The following is a 25,821-nucleotide window of genomic DNA, read 5'->3' as shown; positions in this document are numbered from 1 at the left end:
AAGGATGGTGGGAACCCCTCATAATGGGCACAGCAGGTATACAGACCCAGGAACTCAGCACAGGGATGGGGGGAACCCCTCATAATGGGCACAGCAGGTATACAGACCCGGAAACTCAGCACAGGGATGGTGAGAACCTTTCATAATGGGCACAGTAGGTGTGCAGACCCAGGAACCCAGCACAGGGATGGTGGGAACCCCTCATAATGGGCACAGCAGGTGTACAGACCCGGGAACTCAGCACAGGGATGGTGAGAACCCCTCATAATGGGCACAGCAGGTGTGCAGACCCAGGAACTCAACACAGGGATGGTGGGAACCCCTCATAATGGGCACAGCGGGTGTACATATAACAGCCACATGATAGCTAGCAAAATGTAAGGTACAACATTATCTATCTATCTATCTATCTATCTATCTATCTATCTATCTATCTATCTATCTATCTATCTATCTATCTATCTATCTATCTATTGGAGCACCCCTTCAGGTTCCTTTGCCAACAGTCAAGCCTGGTTCATTCTCAGTGTCTTGCAGACGTTGCGCCTCTCTCCGGTGGCGTAACGGGTTAATTCCCACATTTCTCGGAGCGGCGTGTTGTTCTGGCTAGCTGGCGATGTTGGAAGCCACACAACATCATCTGCCCATCTCCGACAAGGGGTCGAGCGGCAGTTGTGATGGCTGGTGCAGTTGCCATGGCGCCCGTTAAAAACAATTTAGCTGCCATAGAAACGTTTGAAATAATGTGTTTTTCTGTCTCGTGCTGATTTAACCCGTGAGGTGCCCGCGAGGCCGCCCCTGCTGCGTACGACGACCGAAGAGGAAATCACAAAGTCCGTGTCGCCTTTATAAGTATTTTTTTTCCCATTACTTATAAAGTTGTCGCACAAATTAAATAGAGTTGCCGATTTAACTTTTTTTTTTTTGGTGATTCTTCTCTATGCTCCACGTCCTTGGTCCCGCCCGTTTTTTAAAATGACATTTTACTGAAAAAGACCGGTTGAGAGTAACGGCATCCCGCCAGTTGCACGCACTCTACCTTCCTATCTCTCCTCACCCCTTCAAAGCTTCAGCGACTATGTAGTGAAGGACCCTCAACGTGGACCTTCACCCAAAAGGACAAGCCCAGGCGAGAATGACTTTGGGCTCCTGGTGCCACTTGGCTCATGTACTGGCACTGAATTCCACGTATACGTAGATGTGTCACAGGGCTTCAGGATTTGGCAGAGACCTTTGGCACACCTGTGCACGTGCAGGGGTTTCTTTACTCGTGCTTACAATGATGCTGCAGTTATGGAGGTCTCGGGTCTCAGGTTGTCTGCTCATGCACAGGAAAACCTGGAACGTGCAAATGTGTTGCAGGTCCCTCTCAGGTCCCGAAGGCCACTGAATTGCATGCATGTGCATATATGCCGCAGGGCTTCAGGATCTTCAGAGACCTTCAGCATGTCTATGCACGTGCAGGTATTTCCTTACTCATACACGAAGACGTTGCAGTTATGGAGATCTCAGATCTCTGGTTATCTGCTCATACACGTGCTGGTCTATCTCAGGTCCTGAAGGCCACCAGACTGCATGCATGCGCAAATGTGCCACAGGACTTCAAGCTCTACAGAGTTCTACAGCACATCTATGCAAGGGGCAGGGGTTTACCTACTTATGCGCAAAGCCGCTGCAGTTATGGAGATCTCGGATCTCAGGTTGTCTGCTCATGCGTTGCAGGTCTATCTCTGGTCCTGAATGCCACTAGATTGCAAGCACGTGCAGGAGTTTCCCTGCTCGCATGTAATGACGCTGCAGTTATGGAGATCTCGGATCTCAGGGTGTCTGCTCATGCGTTGCAGGTCTATCTCTGGTCCTGAATGCCACTAGATTGCATGCACGTGCAGGGGTTTCCCTACTCGCATGTAAAGATGATGCAGTTATGGAGATCTCGGATCTCAGGTTGTCTGCTCATGCGTTGCAGGTCTATCTCTGGTCCTGAATGCCACTAGATTGCAAGCACGTGCAGGAGTTTCCCTGCTCGCATGTAATGACGCTGCAGTTATGGAGATCTCGGATCTCAGGTTGTCTGCTCATGCATTGCAGGTCTGTCTCTGGTCCTGAATGCCACTAGATTGCATGCACGTGCAGGGGTTTCCCTATTCGCATGTAAAGACGATGCAGTTATGGAGATCTCAGATCTCAGGTTGTCTGCTCATGCGTTGCAGGTCTATCTCTGGTCCTGAATGCCACTAGATTGCATGCACGTGCAGGGGTTTCCCTGCTCGCATGTAAAGACGCTGCAGTTATGGAGATCTCGGATCTCAGGTTGTCTGCTCATGCATTGCAGGTCTGTCTCTGGTCCTGAATGCCACTAGATTGCATGCACGTGCAGGAGTTTCCCTACTCTTGTGTAAAGATGCTACAGTTATGGAGGTCTCAGATCTCAGGTTGTCTGCCCATGCACAGGAATACGTGACACATGTGCAGATGAGTTGGCCACCAGATTGCATGAATGCACAGATGTGTCACACGGTTTCAGACTCTGCAGAGTTCTTCAGCACATCTATGCACGTGCAGGGGTTTTCCTACTCGTGCGGAAAGATGGTGCACATTATTACTTGGCAGTTGGCACATGTGCAGATAAGTTGCAGGTGTATTTCAGATCCTGAAAGCCAACCGATTGCTGCAGTTATGGAGATCTCAGGTTGTCTGCTCATGTGCAAGAATACCTGGTACATATGCAAATGTGTTGCAGGTCTCTCTCAGGTCCTGAAAGCCACGTAACAGCATGTATGCCCAGATTTGACGCTGGGCCTCAGGCCTTTCTGAGTCTTTCAGCACATCTATGCACATGCAGTGGTTTTCCTACTTGTGCTTAAAGATGCTGCAGTTATGGAGGTCTCAGATCTCAGGTTGTCTGCTCATGCACAGAGAAACTTGCAACATGTGCAGGTGTGTTGCAGGTCTATCTAAGGTCCTGAAGGCCACCAGACTGCATGCATGCACAGATGTGCCACCCGGTTTCAAGCGCTACAGAGTTCTACAGCACGTCTATACAAGGGGCAGGGTTTTCCCTACTTATGCGCAAAGACGCTGCAGTTATGGAGATCTCGGATCACAGGTTGTCTGCTCATGCGTTGCAGGTCTATCTCAGGTCCTGAATGCCACTAGATTGCATGCACGTGCAGGGGTTTCCCTACTCGTGCATAAAGATGGTGCAGTTACCACGATGTTGGATCTTAGGTTATCTGCTCATGCACAGGAATACTAGACACATGTGCAGATACATTGCAGATCTATCTCAGGTCCTGAAGGCCACCACATTGCATGCACGTGCAGGGGTTTCCCTACTCGCATGTAAAGATAATGCAGTTATGGAGATCTCAGATCACAGGTTGTCTGGCTCAGTTACCGAGATGTCGGATCTTAGGTTACCTGCTCATGCACAGGAATACTTGACACATGCGCAGATGTGTTGCAGGGGTTTCCCTACTCGCATGTAAAGATAATGCAGTTATGGAGATCTCAGATCACAGGTTGTCTGGCTCAGTTACCGAGATGTCGGATCTTAGGTTACCTGCTCATGCACAGGAATACTTGACACATGCGCAGATGTGTTGCAGATCTATCTCAGGTCCTGAAGGCCACCAAATTGCATGCACGTGCAGGGGTTTCCCTACTCGTGCATAAAGATGCTTCAGTTATAGAAATGTTGGATCTCAGGTTACCTGCTCATGCACAGTAAAAATTGGCACATGTGCAAATATTTTGCTCTTAGGTCCCGAAGGCCACTGGATTGCATGCATGCGCATATGTGCCACAGGGCCTCAGGCTCTGCAGAGTTTTTCAGCACATCTATGAAGGTTCAGGTGTTTTCCTACTCATGCGTAAAGCCACTGCAGTTAAGGAGATCTCGAATCGGAGGTTGTCTGCTCATGCGCAGGAAAACCTGGCACATGTGCAAATGTGTTGCAGGTTTCTCTCAAGTCCTGAGAGCCACTGGATTGCATTCATGCACGTACATGCCCCAGGGCCTCAGGCCATTGGGCTTTAGGCCCTGCTGAGTATGTCAACACGTCTGTGCATGTGCAGGGGTTTCCCTACTCATGCGTAAAGATGCTGCAGTTACGGAGGCCTCAGGTCTCAGGTTGTGTGCTCATACGCAGGAAAACTTGGTATATGTGCAGGTGTGTGAGTAGGTCTCTCTCAAGTCCCAAACTTGTACAGGAAAACTTGGTGCATGCGCAAATGTGTTGCAGGTCTCTCTTGGGTCCCGAAAGCCACTGGATTGTATGCACGTGCAGATATGCCATTGGGCTTTAGGCCCTGCTGAGTATTTCAGCACGCCTGTGCATGTGCAGGGGTTTCCCTACTCCTGCGTAAAGGATGCTGCAGTTGTGGAGGTCTCAGATCTCAGGTTGTCCGCTCATGCGTAGAAAAAACTTGGCGCACGTGCAAGTGTGTTGCAAGTCTCTCTCAGGTTCTGAAGGCCAGCAGATCGCACGCATGTGCAGATGTGTTGCAAGTCTCTCTCAGGTTCTGAAGGCCAGCAGATCGCATGCATTTGTGCAGATGTGTTGCAAGTCTCTCTCAGGTTCTGAAGGCCAGCAGATCGCACGCATGTGCAGATGTGTTGCAAGTCTCTCTCAGGTTCTGAAGGCCAGCAGATCGCATGCATTTGTGCAGATGTGTTGCAAGTCTCTCTCAGGTTCTGAAGGCCAGCAGATCGCACGCATGTGCAGATGTGTTGCAAGTCTCTCTCAGGTTCTGAAGGCCAGCAGATCGCATGCATTTGTGCAGATGTGTTGCAAGTCTCTCTCAGGTTCTGAGGCCAGCAGATCGCACGCATGTGCAGATGTGTTGCAAGTCTCTCTCAGGTTCTGAAGGCCAGCAGATTACATGCATGTGCAGATGTGCTGAGGAGCTTTAGGACCAAGCAGGAACCTTTGGCAGATCTGCGCACGTGCACGATTTTCCCTGCACGTGCGCAAAGAGTTTTGGAGGTCCCAAATCAAATCTCAGGTCTCAGGGTGGATTTTTAAAGATGGTAGCACCAGTGGGGGGGATGGGCAGCATTACACGGACAGAAGTTTCTTTTAAAGGATTACAGCTCTGGAGCACGTACCATTAGAATTTTTTTAATTTTTTTCCATGGCAAGTCTTCTTTAATTTAATATTTTTTTTTTTCACGGTCTTGTTTTTAAAATGTCCAGGATGTGTCTGAAATCAAAATGAAAAGTAATAGCCGCTCTATTATCCTGATTTGCCGGAGTGAGGTCGACTTGCCATTTTATGTCACCGCGGTCCGCCGAGCGGCAGCGTTCGTGCACGTGGCTGCAAAGAAATGAGCCAATCCCTTAGCTGCATTTCAGCCTCCAACCCCAGCCATTGCGCAGCCCCCCCCCCCCCCTTCCCCCAAGTTGTTCTTAGGACCTCCGTGCCGCCTCTGTCTTTGGACTTTCTGGCGAAACGCGTATCTAAAACCCAAGAAATGTAATATATTGCAGCAGAGAAAATAAAAGTAATCTCCGCCGCTCCTGAGGGGAAGCGAGTATTAAATTCCTGCAGCGTGCAACAACAAGTTACTTAATTGCATTAATCAAAAATCACCAGATGGATTTGTAACCGTTCAGGGAATCGCTACTCATGAATTAACATCGCTACATCGTGTCAGTTCTTTATTCAGATAGATTCAGGTATTAGCCAGGTTCTTAAAGCTGCCCCCCCCCCCACCCCACACCCCTTAAAAAAAGGGCAATACAATAAAAAAAAGGCTTATTCACGCTTGCTTTGGTCTCTGAAGAGCGATCCGGGCTTAGATTGCTCTTCAGAGAGCATTTCACAGGTGGTAAGGATGCTTTGTATTGCCTCCTCACCACTTACTTGAACCCCCTTGAACTCCATTCTAGCAGTTCCAGGGCACTTGCAGAGCATCGCCTCATTCACTTAAATGGGTTGTGCTCAGTGGGTGCTACACATCCAGAGAGACAGAGGGGGTATCATTCCTGCAAAATATCTTCCCCATGACATGTGTGCACCCCCCAACCATGGCCTCTGCCGCTAAAGTGGGAGCATTTGGGGGGGCTTTTTAAAGGTGCATTTTGACACTGATACCAATAATGGGGCACTATTCCTCCCACTGATACCAATGATGGGGCACTGTTCCTACCACTGATACCAATGATGGGGCACTATTCCTCCCACTGACACCAATGATAGGGCACTATTCCCCCCCCCCCCACTGATACCAATGACGGGGCACTATTCCCCCCAGTGATACCAATGATGGCACACTATTCCTCCCACTGATACCAATGATGGGGCACTATTCCTCCCACTAATACCAATGATGGGGCAATATTCCTCCCACTGACACCAATGATGGGGCACTATTCCCCCCACTGATACCAACGATGGGGCACTATTCCTCCCACTCATACCAATGATGGGACACTATTCCTCCCACTCATACCAATGATGGGACACTATTCCTCCCACTCATACCAATGATGGGGCACTATTCCTCCCACTGATACCAATATTGGGGCACTATTCCTCCCACTGATACCAATATTGGGGCACTATTCCTATCTCTGATACCAATGATGGGGCACTATTTCACCCACTGATATCAATGATGGGGCACTATTCCTCCCACTGACACCAATGATGGGTCACTATTCCTCCCACTGATACCAATGATGGGTCACTATTCCTCCCACTGACTCCAATGATGGGGCACTATTCCTCCCACTGATACCAATGATGGGGCACTATTCCTCCCACTGATACCAGTGATGGGGCACTATTCCTCCCACTGATACCAATGATGGGGCACTATTCCTCCCATTAACACCAATGATGGGGCACTATTCCTCCCACTGACACCAATGATGGGTCACTATTCCTCCCACTGATACCAATGATGGGTCACTATTCCTCCCACTGACTCCAATGATGGGGCACTATTCCTCCCACTGACTCCAATGATGGGGCACTATTCCTCCCACTGATACCAATGATGGGGCACTATTCCTCCCACTGACACCAATGATGGGGCACTATTCCTCCCACTGATACCAATGATGGGGCACTATTCCTCCCACTGACTCCAATGATGGGTCACTATTCCTCCCACTGATACCAATGATGGGGCACTATTCCTCCCACTGATACCAGTGATGGGGCACTATTCCTCCCACTGATACCAATGATGGGGCACTATTCCTCCCATTAACACCAATGATGGGGCACTATTCCTCCCACTGACCCCAATGATGGGTCACTATTCCTCCCACTGATACCAATGATGGGTCACTATTCCTCCCACTGACTCCAATGATGGGGCACTATTCCTCCCACTGACTCCAATGATGGGGCACTATTCCTCCCACTGATACCAATGATGGGGCACTATTCCTCCCACTGACACCAATGATGGGGCACTATTCCTCCCACTGATACCAATGATGGGGCACTATTCCTCCCACTGAAGCATTGTTTACTCCCATTGATTCCAGGACATTAGTACTCCCACTGGCCACAGTCTGGCCCCCCCTAATGCCCTGAAGGACAGTAAACTGTCCCTTTGATGATAAAGTTTAGTGACCCCCTGATCTAAGGTGTAGAAGGAGTCCTGACCATTAGAAGTTGCCCTCCTATGTTGGGCTGTTCCTGACGATCAGTAGAGATGAAGGAGTGGCTCAGACAAGCTTTATACCATCTTTACTATCACAGATCATGTCCGCAATGACGAAACACTCCGGGGCTGGATTCAGGACATCGCAAGGAAACCAAATATATAATAACGACATGCTCACCTAGTCTCTAAGACAAAGGAATAATAATAAAAAAAAAATAAATAAATAAATCTATTGTAGTTTATATTCTCTTTTCTAGATGAAAAAAAAAACGTAAAAAAAAAAAGAGCGTTTGCTGCGCCGCCTTTCAGAAGTCGCCGTCTCGTCTCCTGCAGGTTCCTCTCCCTCGAGGGTTAAACGTAGATAAGAGGCCCGCTGTAGCGTCTTCTTCTTTTGAGGATCGGCGATGAAAGTGCAGCTATACAGATACACTTAAGAATTGTCAGTTCGGAGACCGCGGTTGCCATGACAGCAAGGCCCTTAAACTGCACGCCGAGCAAATACATTTTTATCCCCCCCCCCCCCTTTCTGTAATATATGTATTGTTTTCTTCTGCATCATATTAATGTATCTACTTTACAGCTCTCATCAACACCTTTAAAAGAGAAGGGCCACTCAAAAATGGCTGCCTGTTGACCCCGAAACCGTACTGATAAAGCTTTTCTTACATCAATATGAAAGTTAAATGCGTGAATTTCCCCTTAAAAAAAAAAAATTAAATTCCAAAAACAAATTTATTGGAATTTTGCATTTAAACATGTGCAGAATTAAAAAAATGTGTTTAGTTTTGTATCGATTCGTTGTTTGCATAATTTTTTTTCCTTGGTTTAGGACACCCTTAGATCCTCGCAGGCCCCCCAAAAAGTTCAAGATTTAACTAAAAGTACTTTAAAGAACATGTAAAAGATGAGGGTGCAAAAAAAAAAAAAAGAAAAAGGGGGATACAATAGAAAATAAAAGAATAGAATGTAATATAATAGTGTAAAACAGAACAAAATAGAAAATAGAAGAATAAATAGAATAGAAAAATAAGGGATAAAATAGAAAATAAAAGAATAGAATAGAGTAAAAAAGAACAGAATACAAAATAAAAGAATAGAAAAAAATAGAATAGAAAAAAAATGGATAAAATAGAATATAAAATAATAGAGTAAAACAGAACAGACTACAAAATAAAAGAATAGAGAAATATAGAATAGAAAAAAAAGGGATAAAATGGAATATAAAAGAATAGAATAGAGTAAAACAGAACAGACTACAAAATAAAATAATAGAAAATATAGAATAGAAAAAAGGGATAAAATAGAAAATAAAAGAATAGAATGGAATATAATAGTGTAAAACAGAACAAAATAGAAAATAGAAGAATAGAAAAAAATAGAATAGAAAAAGGGGATAAAATAGAAAATAAAAGAATAGAATGTAATATATTAGTGTAAAACAGAACAGAAGGCAAAATAAAAGAATAGGAAAAAAAGGGATAAAATAGAAAATAAAAGAATAGAATAGAGTAAAACAGAACAGAATACAAAATAAAAGAATAGAAAAAAATAGAATAGAAAAAAGGGATAAAATAGAAAATAAAAGAATAGAATGTAATATATTAGTGTAAAACAGAACAGAATGCAAAATAAAAGAATAGGAAAAAAAGGGATAACATAGAAAATAAAAGAATAGAATAGAGTAAAACAGAACAGAATACAAAATAAAAGAATAGAAAAAAATAGAATAGAAAAAAGGGATAAAATAGAAAATAAAAGAATAGAATGGAATATAATAGTGTAAAACAGAACAGAATACAAAATAAAAGAATAGAAAAAAAGGGATAAAATAGAAAATAAAAGAACAGAATAGAGTAAAACAGAACAGAATACTAAATAAAAGAATAGAAAAAAATAGAAAATAAAAGAATAGAATGGAATAGTATAGTGTAAAACAGAACAGAATACAAAATAAAAGAATAGAAAAAAAATAGAATAGAAAAAAAAAGGGATACATAGTAAATAAAAGAATAGACTACAGTATAACAGAACAGAATACAAAATAAATGAATAGAAAAAATAATAAAATAGAAAAAAAAAAGGATAAAATAGAAAATAAAATAGTAGAATAGAGTAAAACAGAACAGAATACAAAATAAAAGAATAGAAAAAAAAACAGAATTGAAAAAAAGGGATAAAATAGAAAATAAAAGAATAGAATGGAATATAATAGTGTAAAAGAGAACAGAATACAAAATAAAAGAATAGAAAAAAATAGAATAGAAAAAAAGGGATAAAATAGAAAATAAAAGAATAGAATGGAATATAATAGTGTAAAACAGAACAGAATGCAAAATAAAAGAATAGAAAAAAAGGGATAAAATAGAAAATAAAAGAATAGAATAGAGTAAAACAGAACAGAATACAAAATAAAAGAATAGAAAAAAAAATAGAATAGAAAAAAAAATAGAAAATAAAAGAATAGAATGGAATATTATAGTGTAAAACAGAACAGAATACAAAATAAAACAATAGAAAAAAATAGAATAGAAAAAAAGGGATACATAGAAAATAAAAGAATAGACTACAGTATAACAGAACAGAATACAAAATAAAAGAATAGAAAAAAAGGGATAAAATAAAAAATAAAAGCATAGAATAGAATAGAGTATAACAGACCAGAATACAAAATAAAAGAATAGAAGAAAAATAGAATAGAAAAAAAAGGGATACAATAGAAAATAAAAGAATAGAATGTAATTTAATAGTGTAAAACAGAACAGAATAGAAAATAAAAGAATAGAAAAAAGGGATAAAATAGAAAATAAAAGAATAGAGAAAAACAGAATGGAAAATAAAAGAACAGAATAAAATAAAAAATAGAAAGAATATAACTATCATCTGAAATTCTAATTTAAAATAGAATGCATATGAATTTGAATTGAATAGAAAAGAATAGAATAGAAAATAAAATAATAGAACAGACGAAAGATACTTTATGTGTTGAATATTTTGTAAATCCCTCCATTTTTATTTATTTTTTTGTATTTTTCAGACCAACACTGAGGAAACTGAGGCCAGACAGCATGTATGAGACCTGGGTAAATATATTTGTGTTTTTCCTTCTAGATCCTTCTTAACCTTTTCAACACAGAGGAGCCCTTGATAAAGTCTTGAGGTCTCGGGGGAGGTCCCTGCTTAGTATTAGTGCTCATGGTACAGCGTAATTAATGAAATTTTAGATATAATCATTAATTAATGAATATAGAATCTGGGGGTACCCAAAATATTTGACACCCAAAGAAGATCGTTTCTACAATCCCAGGAACAAAAAGTAACATGTAATGTCCCCTTATATTAGTGGTTAATGGTGAAAGACCCCTTTACATTGGTGGTTAGTAGTAAACTGCCTCTCACATTGGTGGTCATCACAAAGTGCCCCCGATATTGATGGTCGGTGGGGGGGGGGGGGTTCTTATATTTATGGCCAATAGGACAAGAGCCCACTTACTTTATTGGGCAGATGGAGGAAAAATACCTTTACATGAGTGATTATCTTTGTGGTTAGTCAAGGAACCCAGCACAACTTCTGCAGAAGCCATTTTCAACTTGGGTTCCTTCCGAGGTTGTTGGGGGTTCCTTCAGAGGTTGTTGGGGGTTCCTTCAGAGGTTGTTGGGGGGTTCCTTCAGCCTGTGGTTGATTGTCCTCCGATTTCATGGTGCCTGCATAGTTCCAGGGCCAACATCACTTGGGAAAGCCAACAGCATGACACAGAGGATCTTTTTTGAAGGGGGCAATTTTTCCCATTGACCCCCAATGAACTGGTTTTGGTGTGAGTTCCCTAAGACCTGGGAATTATTTTTCGGGGTTCCTTTGGGGTAAAAGGTTGCTTTGGAGGAACCCCAGTTTAAAAAAGACTGTTCTAAATCAGGGGTCTCCAAACTTTTTAAACAAAGGGCCAGTTTACTGTCCTCCAAGCTTTAGGGGGGCTGGACTGTGACCAGTGGGGGATGAAAATGTCCTGGTGTCAGTGGGATTAAACAATGCCCCATCATCGGTATTAGGAGGAGTAAGTGTCCCCCATCATTGGTGTCAGTGGGAGGAAAAGCACTCCATCATTGATGCCAGTGGAAGGAATAGTGTTCCATCATTGGTATCAGTGGGAGGAATAATGTCCCATCATTGGCGTCAGTGGGAGGAATAGTGCCTCATCATGGATTTCAGTGGAAGGAATAGTGTCCTATTATTGGTGTCAGTAATCGTGCCCCATCATTGGTGTCAGTGGGAGGAATAATGTCCCCTTCATTGGGGTCAGTGGGAGGAATAGTGCCCCATCATTGGAGTCAGTGGGAGGAATAGTGTCCCATCATTGATGTCAGTGGGAGGAATAGTGCCTCATCATGGATTTCAGTGGAAGGAATAGTGTCCTATTATTGGTGTCAGTAATCGTGCCCCATCATTGGTGTCAGTGGGAGGAATAATGTCCCCTTCATTGGGGTCAGTGGGAGGAATAGTGCCCCATCATTGGAGTCAGTGGGAGGAATAGTGTCCCATCATTGATGTCAGTGGAAGGAATAGTGTCCTATTATTGGTGTCAGTAATCGTGCCCCATCATTGGTGTCAGTGGGAGGAATAGTGCCCCATCATTGGTGTCAGTATGAGGAATAATGTCCCATCATTGGTGTTAGTGGGAGGAATAGTGTCCCATCATTGATGTCAGTGGAAGGAATAATGTCCTATTATTGGTGTCAGTAATCAGGCCCCATCATTGGGGTCAGTGGGAGGAATAGTGCCCCATCATTGGTGTCAGTATGAGGAATAATGTCCCATCATTGGGGTCAGTAATAGTGCCCATTCATTGGTGTCAGTGGGAGGGATAGTACCCCATCACTGGTACCAGTGGGAAGAATAGTGCCCCATTGTCGGTGTCAGTGGCAGGAACTATACCCCACTTTTTCTAAAGGAGAGAGGGAATAATGCCCCAAGAGCCAGATAAAAGCAAGCAAAGGAGACCCTTGTTCTAGATTAAAGTATATTGAAAACCAAAACATTTTGTGTAGTTTTGGAGGGCGTGGGGAAGGATTACATTTTATTGCTGTCCACGTTCTCCCCGGGGATATTTACCCTCTCTGTCCTGGTAGTCATTATTTCTGGGACAGAGAGGAAGTTCTCCATGGTGGACACCAGTTTTGTTGACATTTGTCCAGGTTGGAATGTCCCTCACGTTGAAGAGATTCCTCTCATTTCCTGTTGTGTTTCTGTGATAGGAAGTGAAGGGAAATCTCCCCAGTGGGATACAATGTGTCATTCTCCTAAAACAAGACATTTAGCGATCATGTTCTGTTATCCCTTGTAGGAAGATGACTTGAATGGAATCCACATTGTTGCTTTTGCAGAGGAGGATGATCCTGGTAATGTATTAAAGTTTAACATTTTTTTTTTTTTTTTTTTACAACTAAATGACAAATCCTGAGCATGCAGATTGAGCCCATTCCCTCGTAATCTGTTTGTGTTCTGATGCTCCACCGTCTCCCTACTTGACATTCATTGTACGATCATAAGTGAAAATCACCAAATAGAAACGCTTGAAATGTTACGCATAAAAGATTGCTGTAAAAGCTTCTGATTGTAAACCACCCCCGGATTCTCATCAACACCATTCTACAGTATTGTAAAATTACAAATCACAATTTAAGTGGTGGTGGTATAGATGAGGATGTACAGAACACTTTTCACTGCATTTAGAGGTTTTTTTAAATACTATTTTGAAATGTTTGTTTCCTTCTGGCCTGTTTCTTACATCCTATTTCCAAGCTTCTTCTGCATTGCTTCTTACCTCCTTCTTTCTGATCCATGACCCTTTTTCTAACTACCTACTGACCTGCTTCTGACAGCACCTTGAGCTCCTTATGATGTACTTCATCCTGGATCTTTTTGACCCATGACCTTCTTCTATCTTCTGACCTTCTTCTCAAAGCCCCTTGAGTTCCTTCTGACCTGAAACCTTCCTCTAACTACCTTCTGATTTGCTTCTGACATCCTTCCAAGCTTCTTCTCACCTGCTTCTTACCTCCTTCTTTCTGACCCATGGCCTTCTTCTTCTATCTTCTGGCCTTCTTCTCAAAGCCCCTTGAGTTCCTTCTAACCTGAAACCTTCCTCTAACTACCTTCTGATTTGCTTCTGACATCCTTCCAAGCTTCTTCTCACCTGCTTCTTACCTCCTTCTTTCTGACCCATGGCCTTCTTCTTCTATCTTCTGGCCTTCTTCTCAAAGCCCCTTGAGTTCCTTCTGACCTGAAACCTTCCTCTAACTACCTTCTGACTTTCTTCAAAGCTTCTTCTCACCTCCTTCTTTCTGACCCATGACCATCTTCTAACTACCTTCTTACCTGCTTCTGACAGCACCTTGCGTTCCTTCTGACCTGCTTCTTACTTTCTTCTGACCTGAAGCCTTCTTCTGATCTGCTTCTGACATCTTCCCAAATATCTACCGACCTGCTTCTTAGCTCCTTCTTTCTGACCCATGACCTTCTTTTAACTACCATCTGATATTCTCCTAGCTCCTTCTGACATTCAATCTTCTCCTGTCTACCTTTTGACCTGCTTATGACAGCCCCTTGGCTTACTTCTGACATGCTTCTTACCTCCTTCTGACCTGCAACTTTCTTCTGACTATCTTCTGATCTGCATTTAACATCCTCCCAAGCTTCTGACCTGCTTCTTCTTCTATCTTACCCAATTCTTCTAACTACCTTCTTACCCGCTTCTGAAAGCCATTTGAGTTCCTTCTGTCCTGCCTCTTAGCTCCTTCTTTCTGACCCATGACTGTCTTCTAACTACCTTCTTACCTGCTTCTGAAAGCCCTTTGAGTTCTTTCTATTCTGCTTCCTACCTCCTTCTGTCTGACCCATGACTGTCTTCTTAGTGCCCGTTCACACAGGGGCGACGCGACTTGCAGCGCGACTCACAGACGCGACCTGCACACAACTTCAGCGGCGACTTGCAAAATGACTCCTGTATAGAAGTCAATGTAAGTCGCCTGAAGTCACCCCAAAAATAGTACAGGAACCTTTTTCTAAGTCGGAGCGACTTGAGTCATTCCTATTAGAACGGTTCCATAGTACAAAACGGAGCACGACTTGTCAGGCGGCTAAGTCGCCTGACAAGTCGCGGTAGTGTGAACGGGCACTAACTACATTCTTACCTGCTTCTGAAAGCCATTTGAGTTCCTTCTGTCCTGCCTCTTACCTCCTTCTTTCTGACCCATGACTGTCTTCTAACTACATTCTTACCTGCTTCTGAAAACCCTTTGAGTTCCTTCTGTCCTGTTTCTTACCCCGCTCCTTCTTTCTCATAGTTTCATAGTTAGTAAGGTTGAATAAAGACACCAGTCCATCCTGAGTGAGTGTCTACAATTGTCCCTATCGCTGTACATTGCACACTCACATCGGTCCCTACCGTCAAGGAGCCCACAGTCCAAGGTCGACATTCATATACTAGGGCCAATTTTGGACAGAATCCAATTAACCTACCTGCATGTCTTTGGATTGTGGGAGGAAACCCACGCAGGCACAGGGAGAACATGCAAACATCCAGGCCGGTAGTATCATGGTTGGGATTCAAACCAGTGACCCTTCTTACTGCTAGGCGAGAGTGCTCACCACTACACCACTGTGCCGCTTTCTGACCCATGACTGTCTTCTAACTACCTTCTTACCTGCTTCTTACATCTTCTAGAGCTGCTTCTGACCTTCAACCTTCTTCTGACTACTTTCTGACCTGCTTCTGACATCCTCCTAAGCTCCTACTGACCTGTGCCTTCCTTCCGACTTGCTTGTGACTTGCTTCAGACCACCTTCTGAACTGCTGATGGTCTGGTTCTGAGTTCCTTGTGACCTGATCCTGACTTGGTTCTGAGCTCTTTCTGACTTCCTTCACACCTACTTCTAAACTCCTTTTGACCTGTTTTGGATTCGCTTCCCCTCACTTTGGAGATATTTTACACTCTTTCTGTTGTTCCTCCAGAAGGGAAGTCTTCACAACCAGGGCACATACACAAAACTATAGAAAATCTTAAACATTTTCTAAGGCTTCCCTACCCTTAAAAAAAAAAAAATTCTTGAAATACAATTTAATTTTCATATATTTTAAACCTTTAAAGGATGTTGTTGTCTAACTGATGTTTTTTTGTTTTGTTTTTAAACAGATGGTTATGAGTTTTTGGAGATCATCAAGGATGTTGCAGAGGACAATACCGATAACCCTGAACTTAGCATTATCTGGATTGACCCCGAGGACTTCCCACTGGTAAAAATATTAAATAAATATTGCCATAGAGTAGACACCCAAATAATTAAATTTTGTGCTTTGTTGAACTGTTCACCTCAATGCGTATTACCAGTCCCCAAAGGGCTAATGTTATCAGTGAAATAAAAAAGTTAACGTGCAATAGCAATTTCAATTTGACCCAATATAGGATCTCAGAAAACAGGCTATATAATTTCTATATTTCCTTTGACGGTAGTAAATTTGGCATTTAAACATTATCAGATATCGCTATCTGTTCCAAATAGTTTGTATTTAAGAACTACTTATTGTCATTCAACATTTAGGATCCAACTGGACCATTGTTTATGAGGCTATTCAGGAAAACAGTTAATTCATTAGGCCAGTGACTAGGAATAATTGGAATTGGGAGTTTTTTATGTTCCCAACATTTTGGCAAAATTGCTTCAGATAAATATTACTTCAGATTGCTTCAGATTAATAAAGAAGGCAGAATTATGGTTTGTGGTGGTCTTTTAAGGGTGCATTGGTTTTTAATGGCTCCACAATATTAAAGTCCAGCTCACAGTTTGCAGCTTTAGAAACCAGTGCATACAATATACCAGCCCTGAGGAAGCTTTTGCGATTGCGAATCCTCTCGAAATTGGCCACACACATTAGGACAGGGGTAGGTAACTCTCCAGTTGTGGTAAAAACTACAAATCCCATCATGCCTCTGCCTCTGGGAGTCATGCCTGTGATGGTCAGGGTCTTGCAATGTATCATGGGACTTGTAGTTTCACCACAGCTGGAGGGCCAAGGTTGCCTACCCCTGCATTGGTGGATCTTTTTTTTTTAAACTTAGAGCTGATTTTTTTTTTGTGCAAAGTTACATTGGTCCAGCTTGGATCAAATTTAAGTATACTTCACCCAAACCATTAGGCCAGTGACAACTTATAATTGAAATTAAGAGTTCTTATTTTCCCCAAATTTTGGTAAAATTGGGAGAGTACTTCAGAGTTCATTAAGAAGTCAGAACTATGGTTTGTGGTGGTCTTTAAAGGGTGCAATGAGATTTAAATGGCTCCACAATATTCGGGTCCAACTCACAGTTTGCAGCTCTAGGAACCATTCCATACATTATACCAGCTCTGAGGAAGCTTTTGTGACCTCCAAAAGTGGCCACACACATTAGGGCAGGGGTAGGTAACCTCGACACTCCAGCTGTGTTAAAAACTACAAATCCCATCATGCCTCTGGGAGTCATGCCTGTGATGGTCAGGGTCTTGCAATGTCTCATGGGACTTGTAGTTTCACCACAGCTGGAGGGCCAAGGTTGCCTATCCCTGCATTAGGGGATCTTTTTTCAACTCAGAGCTGATTTTTTATTTTTTTTTGCATTTTTTTGCAGTTACATTGGTCCAGTTTGGACCAATTCAAGTACAGTATACATATTCCAAACCTGCTGGATCCTTGTGGAAGCAGATCATCACAGTAGTAGCCGCCACTACTACAATGATCCTCACTGTCTTCCAGATCATGTGGTGAGCAGCAGCCATGCTGTATAGTGAACTCATTTGCATGGGCACCATTCAGGGAACGTCTTTTTTTTTTTTTCTCAATGAATACAAGCCATTCCCTGATTAGACAAGGTGGAGATTGTGACGTCTCTGCCCCCCCGCCTCTCCATCTCCTCCAATCAGAGAGTGGTTTGCATTCTTTGCGTAAAATCCAAGGTGTTCTCTGAATGGCACCCATACCCCTCGCCAGCTGTGCAGCAGGGCAGCCTGCCATTTGACATGGACACCACTTCCACAGGAGTCCGACAGGTATGGAAAATGTATACTTAGATAAGCCCAAGCAATAAATAAACCCATACCTGGAATTCAGCCTTAAGTTGCTAAAATTTTAAATCTTTGGGTTGCACCGTTACAGCGAATATCTGAACCTTTGCCTATGATGATACAAAAACAGCTCCCAGAGGTTTGGGTGGGCAGCACTAGGACATATGGCTATTTTTTTAAGCTTCCTTTCTCACCACAGGTTATAAAATGCGATGCGCTTAAAAACCCATTCCAATAAAGAAACAAAAAAAAAATTCCCTTCAAAGTAATTTCATCTGTGTCAGCCCAGTTCATTATCGTATCCCTTCGTACTGCGGGCGGCATCGCTATGAATCCACACAATTAGCACCCTGAAAATGACAGCAGCGCGTCTTCTTTGCTGTTGCGTCGCAATCTCTTTTCCGGGGGACTTAGCGAAGGCTCCGAGGCGTGGGGGCAACAAAAGCTCCATTCTAGCTGAACCACAGGCGGGGCAACAGAACTGTGGCAGTTGGTTGACAATAGCTGGACGACATGTCCTCGGCGGGTTTTTTTGGCAGGCTTTGCATGCTCTGGGAGTGTGGGAATGCCAACTGAGAGAGACGTGAGTGAAATTTGTGCACCCTTTAATAAACCCCCCCTTGTCTTTTTTTTCTCCTTTTCAGCTGATCCCCTACTGGGAAGAGAAATTTGGCATCGACCTGTCTCGCCCTCATATCGGCGTGGTGAATGTGACTGATGTAAGTAGGAAATGGATTTCACATATGACTAGTGCACAACTGCCATTTTTTTTTATTTTAATAAATGACAGTGCCATATTACAGGCTAAACAGTACCCAGTTTTGTGTTCCTTGATGTACTATAGTTCGTAGCATCAAACGATTCCTTTGATATAATGGCTTGATTATTTGCTTATACATTTTTATATCTTTGTTTGGTTCTCTGATTCCCCTCTCTGTCCTCTTCTGTCTGTCCAAAAACATTAAAGCAGAGGTGCAGGTCTGGAAGATACGAAGGAATGGGTCACACTGGAGACATGTGACAGGTAGGACATGCCCCGGCGGTGATCATGAAAGATCAGGGTAGGAGTGCCACACCTCTCTGGTTTGGGTTCAATGTAGATCAGTCATGGTGACCTCTTCCAGTCTTCCAGAAAAGAACGATTCAATAATGTTGGAATGTCGGGTGGACCCGTCGTAAGATACTGTATATTCCTTTATGTTAAAGCCCAACTAGGAATTACAAAAACAATACCCTCCCCCACAAAATGCAAGCGCTAAAATATCGTTAACGCTAGGGTTTGAGAAATAAGGTGTAATAATTACCCTTTGCTTCTGCCAGCTTTCCCCTATCTAAGCAACCAGTCTCCTGAAACCTCTTCTATAAGCTGCTCCAGGCTACGGTCCCATGATGATGTCATCAGGTACAAGATAGGGCCAAGGCCTCCATCTGCACATAAGAATGGCAAAGGACCCCCCTCACAAGCGGTAGCGGAGGACAGCACTAAAGCCTGCCCTGGCAAGGAGTAAGGTAAGTATTATCACATACAGTTCAAGGCTATTGGCCCTAAATTGCACTTGATGACGTCATCATGGGACCGTGGCCTGGAGCATGCCCTAGCAAGGAGTAAGGTAAGTATTATCACATACATTTCAAGGCTATTGGCCCTAAATTGCACTTGATGACGTCATCATGGGACTGTGGCCTGGAGCATGCCCTAGCAAGGAGTAAGGTAAGTATTATCACATACATTTCAAGGCTATTGGCCCTAAATGGCACTTGATGACGTCATCATGGGACCATGGCCTGGAGCATGCCCTAGCAAGGAGTAAGGTAAGTATTATCACATACATTTTAAGGCTATTGGCCCTAAATTGTACTTGATACATCATGGGACCTTGGCCTGGAGCATGCCCAAGCAAGGAGTAAGGTAAGTATTATCACATACATTTTAAGGCTATTGGCCCTAAATTGTACTTGATACACCATGGGACCTTGGCCTGGAGCATGCCCAATCAAGGAGTAAGGTAAGTATTATCACATACATTTCAAGGCTATTGGCCCTAAATTGCACTTGATGACGTCATCATGGGACTGTGGCCTGGAGCATGCCCTGGCAAGGAGTAAAGTAAGTATTATCACATACATTTCAAGGCTATTGGCCCTAAATTGTGCTTGATACATCATGGGACCGTGGCCTGGAGCACCTTATGGAAGAGGCTTCAGGGGACTGGTTGCTTAGGTGGCCTGCAGAAACGAAGGTAAGGGTAAATATTACACCTTATTACATAACCTTTAGAGCTGTGGTCTCCAAACTGCGGCCTGAGGCCGGATGAACCCTTTGCTGACTTTTATCTGGCCCTTGGGGCAATATTTCATCCTCCGATACCTGCATTGGGGCATAATTCTCCCCATTAACACCAACAAAGGGGTACAATTCCTCCTAATGACACCAACTATGGGGCACAGTTCCTCTTACTGAGACCAAAGATGGGGCATTGTTTTTTCTCACTTTCTACTTCCAGTGGTTATAGTTGGCCCCCATGACCTTTGTTTGGAGACCCCTGCCTCAGAGTTAACAAACATTTAATGCTTGCATTTTGGGGGGGTGTTTTCTTGTAAATTCACAGTTGTTGGGCTTTGTCGTAAAGGAATATATCTGATGACAGGGTTACCTGAAGAAGACATTCCAACATTGTTGAATCATTCTTTTTGATAGCTACTAGAAGAGGTCACCATGACCTATGATCTTCATTGACCCCCAACCAGAGTGATGTGGCAACCCTATCCTGATCTTTTCATGATCACTGCTGGGGCATGTCCTACGCGTCACATTTCTCCAGTGTGACCCATCCGTAATTATACTCCAGACCCGGACCTTCGTTTTAATCAACCAGCTGTCTCATGATGAATCACGGATGTAATCATGTGGCTTAGACATGTGCCCCAATATGACAATCAGCCCAACATCTCACAAGGCCTACTGTCTGGCCTTTTAATCAGTCTTTCATTCTCGTCCCTCATCTGCTTGGAGACAGAACATTTTTGTTGTGTTTTTTGCGCTTCTTTTTTTCCCCCTACATGTGCCTGATGAAAGCTTCCTCAATGTTCCTTTGTTGTACCTGCCATTATCCTTTTCCATTCGGTGCCCTTTCATCCCAGAGCTCCATTGTGTCCTTTCACCGGAGAATAATTACAGCTCTCGCTCCCGCTGCCTCGTGTCTTCCTTGTAATGTGGCGCGACTCTGCGCCGTGCTGGGGACCGGCCATAATCTGAAGAAGAGACAGCTGTGCCATTTAACAGTAAAGCCTCAGCTGTGTGCGCATATCCTTTGTTGTGACAGCTCGGCCCGTCTAGATCAGGAAATGCTCTAAGTGGACCTAGCGTCATATATATTCTTCACGTTAATCATAAAAATCCAGGCTTACATTGCCTTCTCCCCCACAGTTAACATATATGTAGCTTTTGTTTAGATAAGGAGTAGAAGGCTCAATAAAGGCCTGCTGATCCTGTCAGACACTTTGCATAGGAAGCCTTTCCTGTTTGCTCCTGACCACGCTAACCATGGAAGCAAATCCTTGCATGTGACGTCATAGGCTGGCCCGCCCCTGTCCAGCCCTGCCCTATTTGATTGATAGAAGCTCCTCACAGGCGGTACGCTCAAAAGAGTGGTCACCGCCCCCCCACAGAACAGAGCTCAGGGTCAGCCAAGGCAACTATGTCCCCATCCTGTTCTTAACTATGCCAGGCACTGAAGCAGCTCCATGCCAGCATGGTCACAATCTGGCATTCCACTGTCCAGTCCGGCCCTGTTTGATTGACAGAAGCTCCTCACAGGTGGTACGCTCAAAAGCGTGGTCACCGCCCCCCACAGAACAGAGCTCGGGATCTGCCATTTCCCTTGTATAGGAACCCCATCCTGTTCCTAACTACGCCAGGCACTGAAGCAGCTCCATGCCAGCGTGGTCATTTTGCATGTGACGTCACAATCTGGCGTTCCCCTGTCCAGTCTGGCCCTGTTTGATTGATACAAGCTCCTCACAGGCGGTACGCTCAAAAGAGTGGTCACAGCCCCCCCCACAGAACAGAGCTCAGGGTCAGTCAAGGCAACTATGTCCCCTGCACTTGGAAAGAAAGATGGGAAGAAGGTCTGCCAGGTTGCATGACTGCTGAATAAAACTAGTAGCGGAAGGCCTAGTAAACACCTGATGATCTTGCCATTTCTCTTGTATAGGAACCCCATCCTGTTCCTAACTACGCCAGGCACTGAAGCAGCTCCATGCCAGTGTGGTCATTTTGCAGGTGATATCACAATCTGGCATTCCACTGCCCATTCCGGCCCTGTTTGATTGACAGAAGCTCCTCACAGGTGGTACACTCAAAAGCGTGGTCACCGCCCCCCACAGAACAGAGCTCGGGATCTGCCATTTCTCTTGTATAGGAACCCCATCCTGTTCCTAACTCCGCCAGGCACTGAAGCAGCTCCATGCCAGCGTGGTCATTTTGCAGGTGATGTCACAACCTGGCATTCCCCTGTCCAGCCATGCCCTATTTGATTGATAGAAGCTCCTCACAGGCGGTACGCGCAAAAGAGTGGTCACCGCCCCCCACAGAACAGAGCTCGGGATCTGCCATTTCTCTTGTATAGGAACCCCATCCTGTTCCTAACTCCGCCAGGCACTGAAGCAGCTCCATGCCAGTGTGGTCATTTTGTATGTGACGTCACAATCTGGCGTTCCACTGTCCAGTCCAGCCCTGTTTGATTGACAGAAGCTCCTCACAGGCGGTACGCTCAAAAGAGTGGTCACCGCCCCCCACAGAACAGAGCTCAGGGTCTGCCAAGGCAACTATGTCCCCTGCACTTGGAAAGAAAGATGGGAAGAAGGTCTGCCAGGTTGCATGACTGCTGAATAAAACTAGTAGCGGAAGGCCTAGTAAAGACCTGATGATCTTGCCATTTCTCTTGTATAGGAACCCCATTCTGTTCCTAACTACGCCAGGCACTGAAGCAGCTCCATGCCAGTGTGGTCATTTTGCAGGTGATGTCACAAGCTGGCATTCCCCTGTCCAGTCCTGCCCTGTTTGATTGACAGAAGCTCCTCACAGGCGGTACGCTCAAAAGAGTGGTCACCGCCCCCCCACAGAACAGAGCTCGGGATCTGCCATTTCTCTTGTATAGGAACCCCATCCTGTTCCTAACTACGCCAGGCACTAAAGCAGCTACATGCCAGCATCATTTTGCAGGTGATGTCAAAAGCTGGCATTCCCCTGTCCAGTCCTGCCCTGTTTGATTAAAAGCGGCTCCTCACAGGCGGCCCACTCAAAAGAGTAGTCTCCGCCCCCCGCAGATTGGGGCTTACGGTCAGGCAGTGCAACTATGTCCCCTGCACCCGGGGAGAAGGATGGGAAGAGCAGCCATGTGGCTGCATGACTGCTGAATAAAACTAGTAGTGGAAGGCTCAGTAAAGACCCTTTGATCCTGCCAGTCCCCTTATATTGGAAGCCCTTCCTCTTGTCCCTAACCACGCTAAGCATGCTGGCAAGCCCCTGTCCAGCCCTACTTTGCTTGAATGACAACAGCTCCTCACCCAAAAGGGGGTAGTGTATGGACAGGCCACCTGGCAGGGACAGTGATTAGCAGCAGGGAAAGGTTCCAGTAGGGAAAGGATAGGGACACGCCATCCTTCTAGAGATCTCCCCATTTGGGCTCGGACCAGCCAGGCCACCTTCCACCCGTCAAGGCAGATGCTGTTGGCACATCACCGGGACCGGCTCTGCTGCACATTGCTGATATTGCCAACGAGCGTTCCCCAGTGCCTGGAGTTCAACTTTAAAATAGTGGTAAGAAAACCGCTCAACACTTTGAACTCTAACACGATCTGTTGTTCCTTCTGCAGGCTGATAGCGTTTGGATGGACATGGATGATGAAGAGGACCTGCCTACCGCCGACGAGCTGGAAGACTGGATTGAAGATGTTCTGGAGGGTGAAATCAACACTGAAGATGATGATGATGACGATGATGACGACGATGATGATGACGATGATGACGACGACGATGATGATGACGATGATGACGACGACGATGATGATGACGATGATGATGACGATGATGACGATGATGACGATGATGATGATGATGACGATGACTAAACAGTCATCAAAAAAGTCGTTAGCATCTAACTAGTTTATATATTAAAATGTCAAAATCTGACTTTAGTAACAACATATTTTTATATGAATTCTTGGTTATTAATTTAAATCTTTAAACCTCTCCGATTAGCTCAACACCGATCTTCGACACCCTTAAAAAAAATCCACTGAAAGTTTTTTTTTTCCGGATCCTGGGGCTATAGACAAAAGGGGAATCCAATGAGATTTCCTTTCACCAACAGCCCCCCCCCCCCCCCCCCGGGAGGACTACAGAAGCTCTTTCTGGTCTCTAGAAACCTTTTTAAGCCAATCAGAATAGACTTTCATCCAAAAATTGCTTGGTTCGAGCAAGCCAACAAAAAAAATAATTTTTCAAGACCAAAAAAAAAACCCCAAAAACTTTTTCTGGTCATCCATTAAGAAATAGCTCAGATAATCAAAGAGTTCCTACCTAACCTGCAACTCTTGTCCAAAAACGCTCAACAACGGTCACCAAAAGTGCAGGTTGAGGACTTGAGTTCACAGGTCCGCCATTTCCAGAAAAGGCCAATCGAATCCACCGTGATATCCGCCAACGCAAGACGCGCAAAACACGTGAATCCCATCATATGCGGGTCTTGGCCTTCGTTGGCATTGTTGTATAACAGATGACAGAAAGGTTGCCTATCACAGTAGCATGTCAACTGTTTTTTTTTTTTTTTGTTGGCCAAGTACCATAAAAAAAAAAAAAAAAAAGAAAGAAGATCTTTTACATGTTCGAGAAGTGATGTCTCCTCATCGATCTCACCTCCAATCGTCTCCTAAGTGGGCCAAGAATTTGGACTTTATTGCCCTTTCACGTGATTTTATTCTTTGGACATTTTGATTTTTTTCCCCGACATTTTATGTCTTATGAAAAGAAAAAAATATATATTGTTGCCCACTTGTCAAAGAACCTAAGGCAAAACCTCAAGCATCACTCGCAAGGTCTTAAATGTTTATCTTCTGTGATCTTCTTCCCACAATTTGCAACTGATAAGAAAAACAAAAATCAGTAACATCCAATCTGTGTACGTGTCATTTTTTCTTTTTCTGTTTTTTAAGGGTTTCCGTCATAGTTTCTAGCAGTGGTCTCCAATCTGCGGCCCTGTGCTTGCCTTCATCTGCCCTTTGGGGCACTATTTCTACCACTGCTACCATGAGTAGAAGATAATTCCTCACACTGACACCAATGAGGCACTATTCCTCCCGATGACACTAACAATGGGGCATTGATACTCCTACTGACATAAACGATGAGGCCCTATTCCTCCCACTGAAAGTGGGGCACTATTTCTTCAACTAATACCAACGAGAGGGTACTATTTCTTCCACTGACACCAATGATGGGGCACTATTCCGCCCATTGACGCCAACGATGCAGCATTATTTCTTCCACTAATATCAACAATGGCGCGCTATTCCTTCAACTAATGCCAATGATGGACACTATTCCTCCCACTGACACTAACAATGGGGCGCTATTCCTTACATTAATACAAATTATGGGGTACTATTCTTCCCAGTGCCACCAATGATGGATCACTATACCTTCCACTAACACCAAATGATGGAACACTATTCCTCCCGCTGATACCAATGATGGGACACTATTCCCCCCGCTGACACCAATGATGGGATACTATTTTTTCCCACTGACACCAATGATGGGACACTATTCCTCCCATTGACACCAATGGTGGGGCACTATTCCTCCCACGGACACCAATGATGGGACACTATTACTCCCACTGATACCAATGATGGGGCACTATTCCTCCCATTGACACCAATGGTGGGGCACAATTTCTTCCACTCATAACAACGATGGGGCACTATTCATCCCACTGACACCAGTGATGGGACACTATTCCTTCCACTGATACCAATGATGGGGCACTATTCCTCCCACAGACACCAATGATGGGGCACTATTCCTCCCACCGATACCAAT

General features: G+C 44.2%; 1 protein-coding gene across 1 annotated transcript in view; it reads left to right on the top strand.

Annotated features, from left to right (window-relative positions):
- CASQ1 (calsequestrin 1) overlaps nt 1–24,893 on the top strand; it is a 103,573-nt gene extending 78,680 nt beyond the window's left edge. Inside the window, exons 7-11 of the mRNA XM_077464096.1 lie at nt 10,662–10,707; nt 12,964–13,018; nt 15,815–15,915; nt 18,362–18,436; nt 23,595–24,893. Of these exons, the coding sequence (XP_077320222.1) occupies nt 10,662–10,707; nt 12,964–13,018; nt 15,815–15,915; nt 18,362–18,436; nt 23,595–23,849 (532 nt within the window). The 3' untranslated portion in view covers nt 23,850–24,893. The remainder of the gene's footprint in view (nt 1–10,661; nt 10,708–12,963; nt 13,019–15,814; nt 15,916–18,361; nt 18,437–23,594) is intronic.
- Nucleotides 24,894–25,821: the final 928 nt, after the last annotated feature.

Source organism: Lithobates pipiens, unplaced genomic scaffold (assembly GCF_037356315.1).
Source record: "Lithobates pipiens isolate NorthernLeopardFrog02 unplaced genomic scaffold, aLitPip1_a1.2 Scaffold_30, whole genome shotgun sequence".
Taxonomy (NCBI): Eukaryota; Metazoa; Chordata; class Amphibia; order Anura; family Ranidae; genus Lithobates; species Lithobates pipiens.
This window is presented reverse-complemented; position numbering and strand designations above follow the sequence as displayed.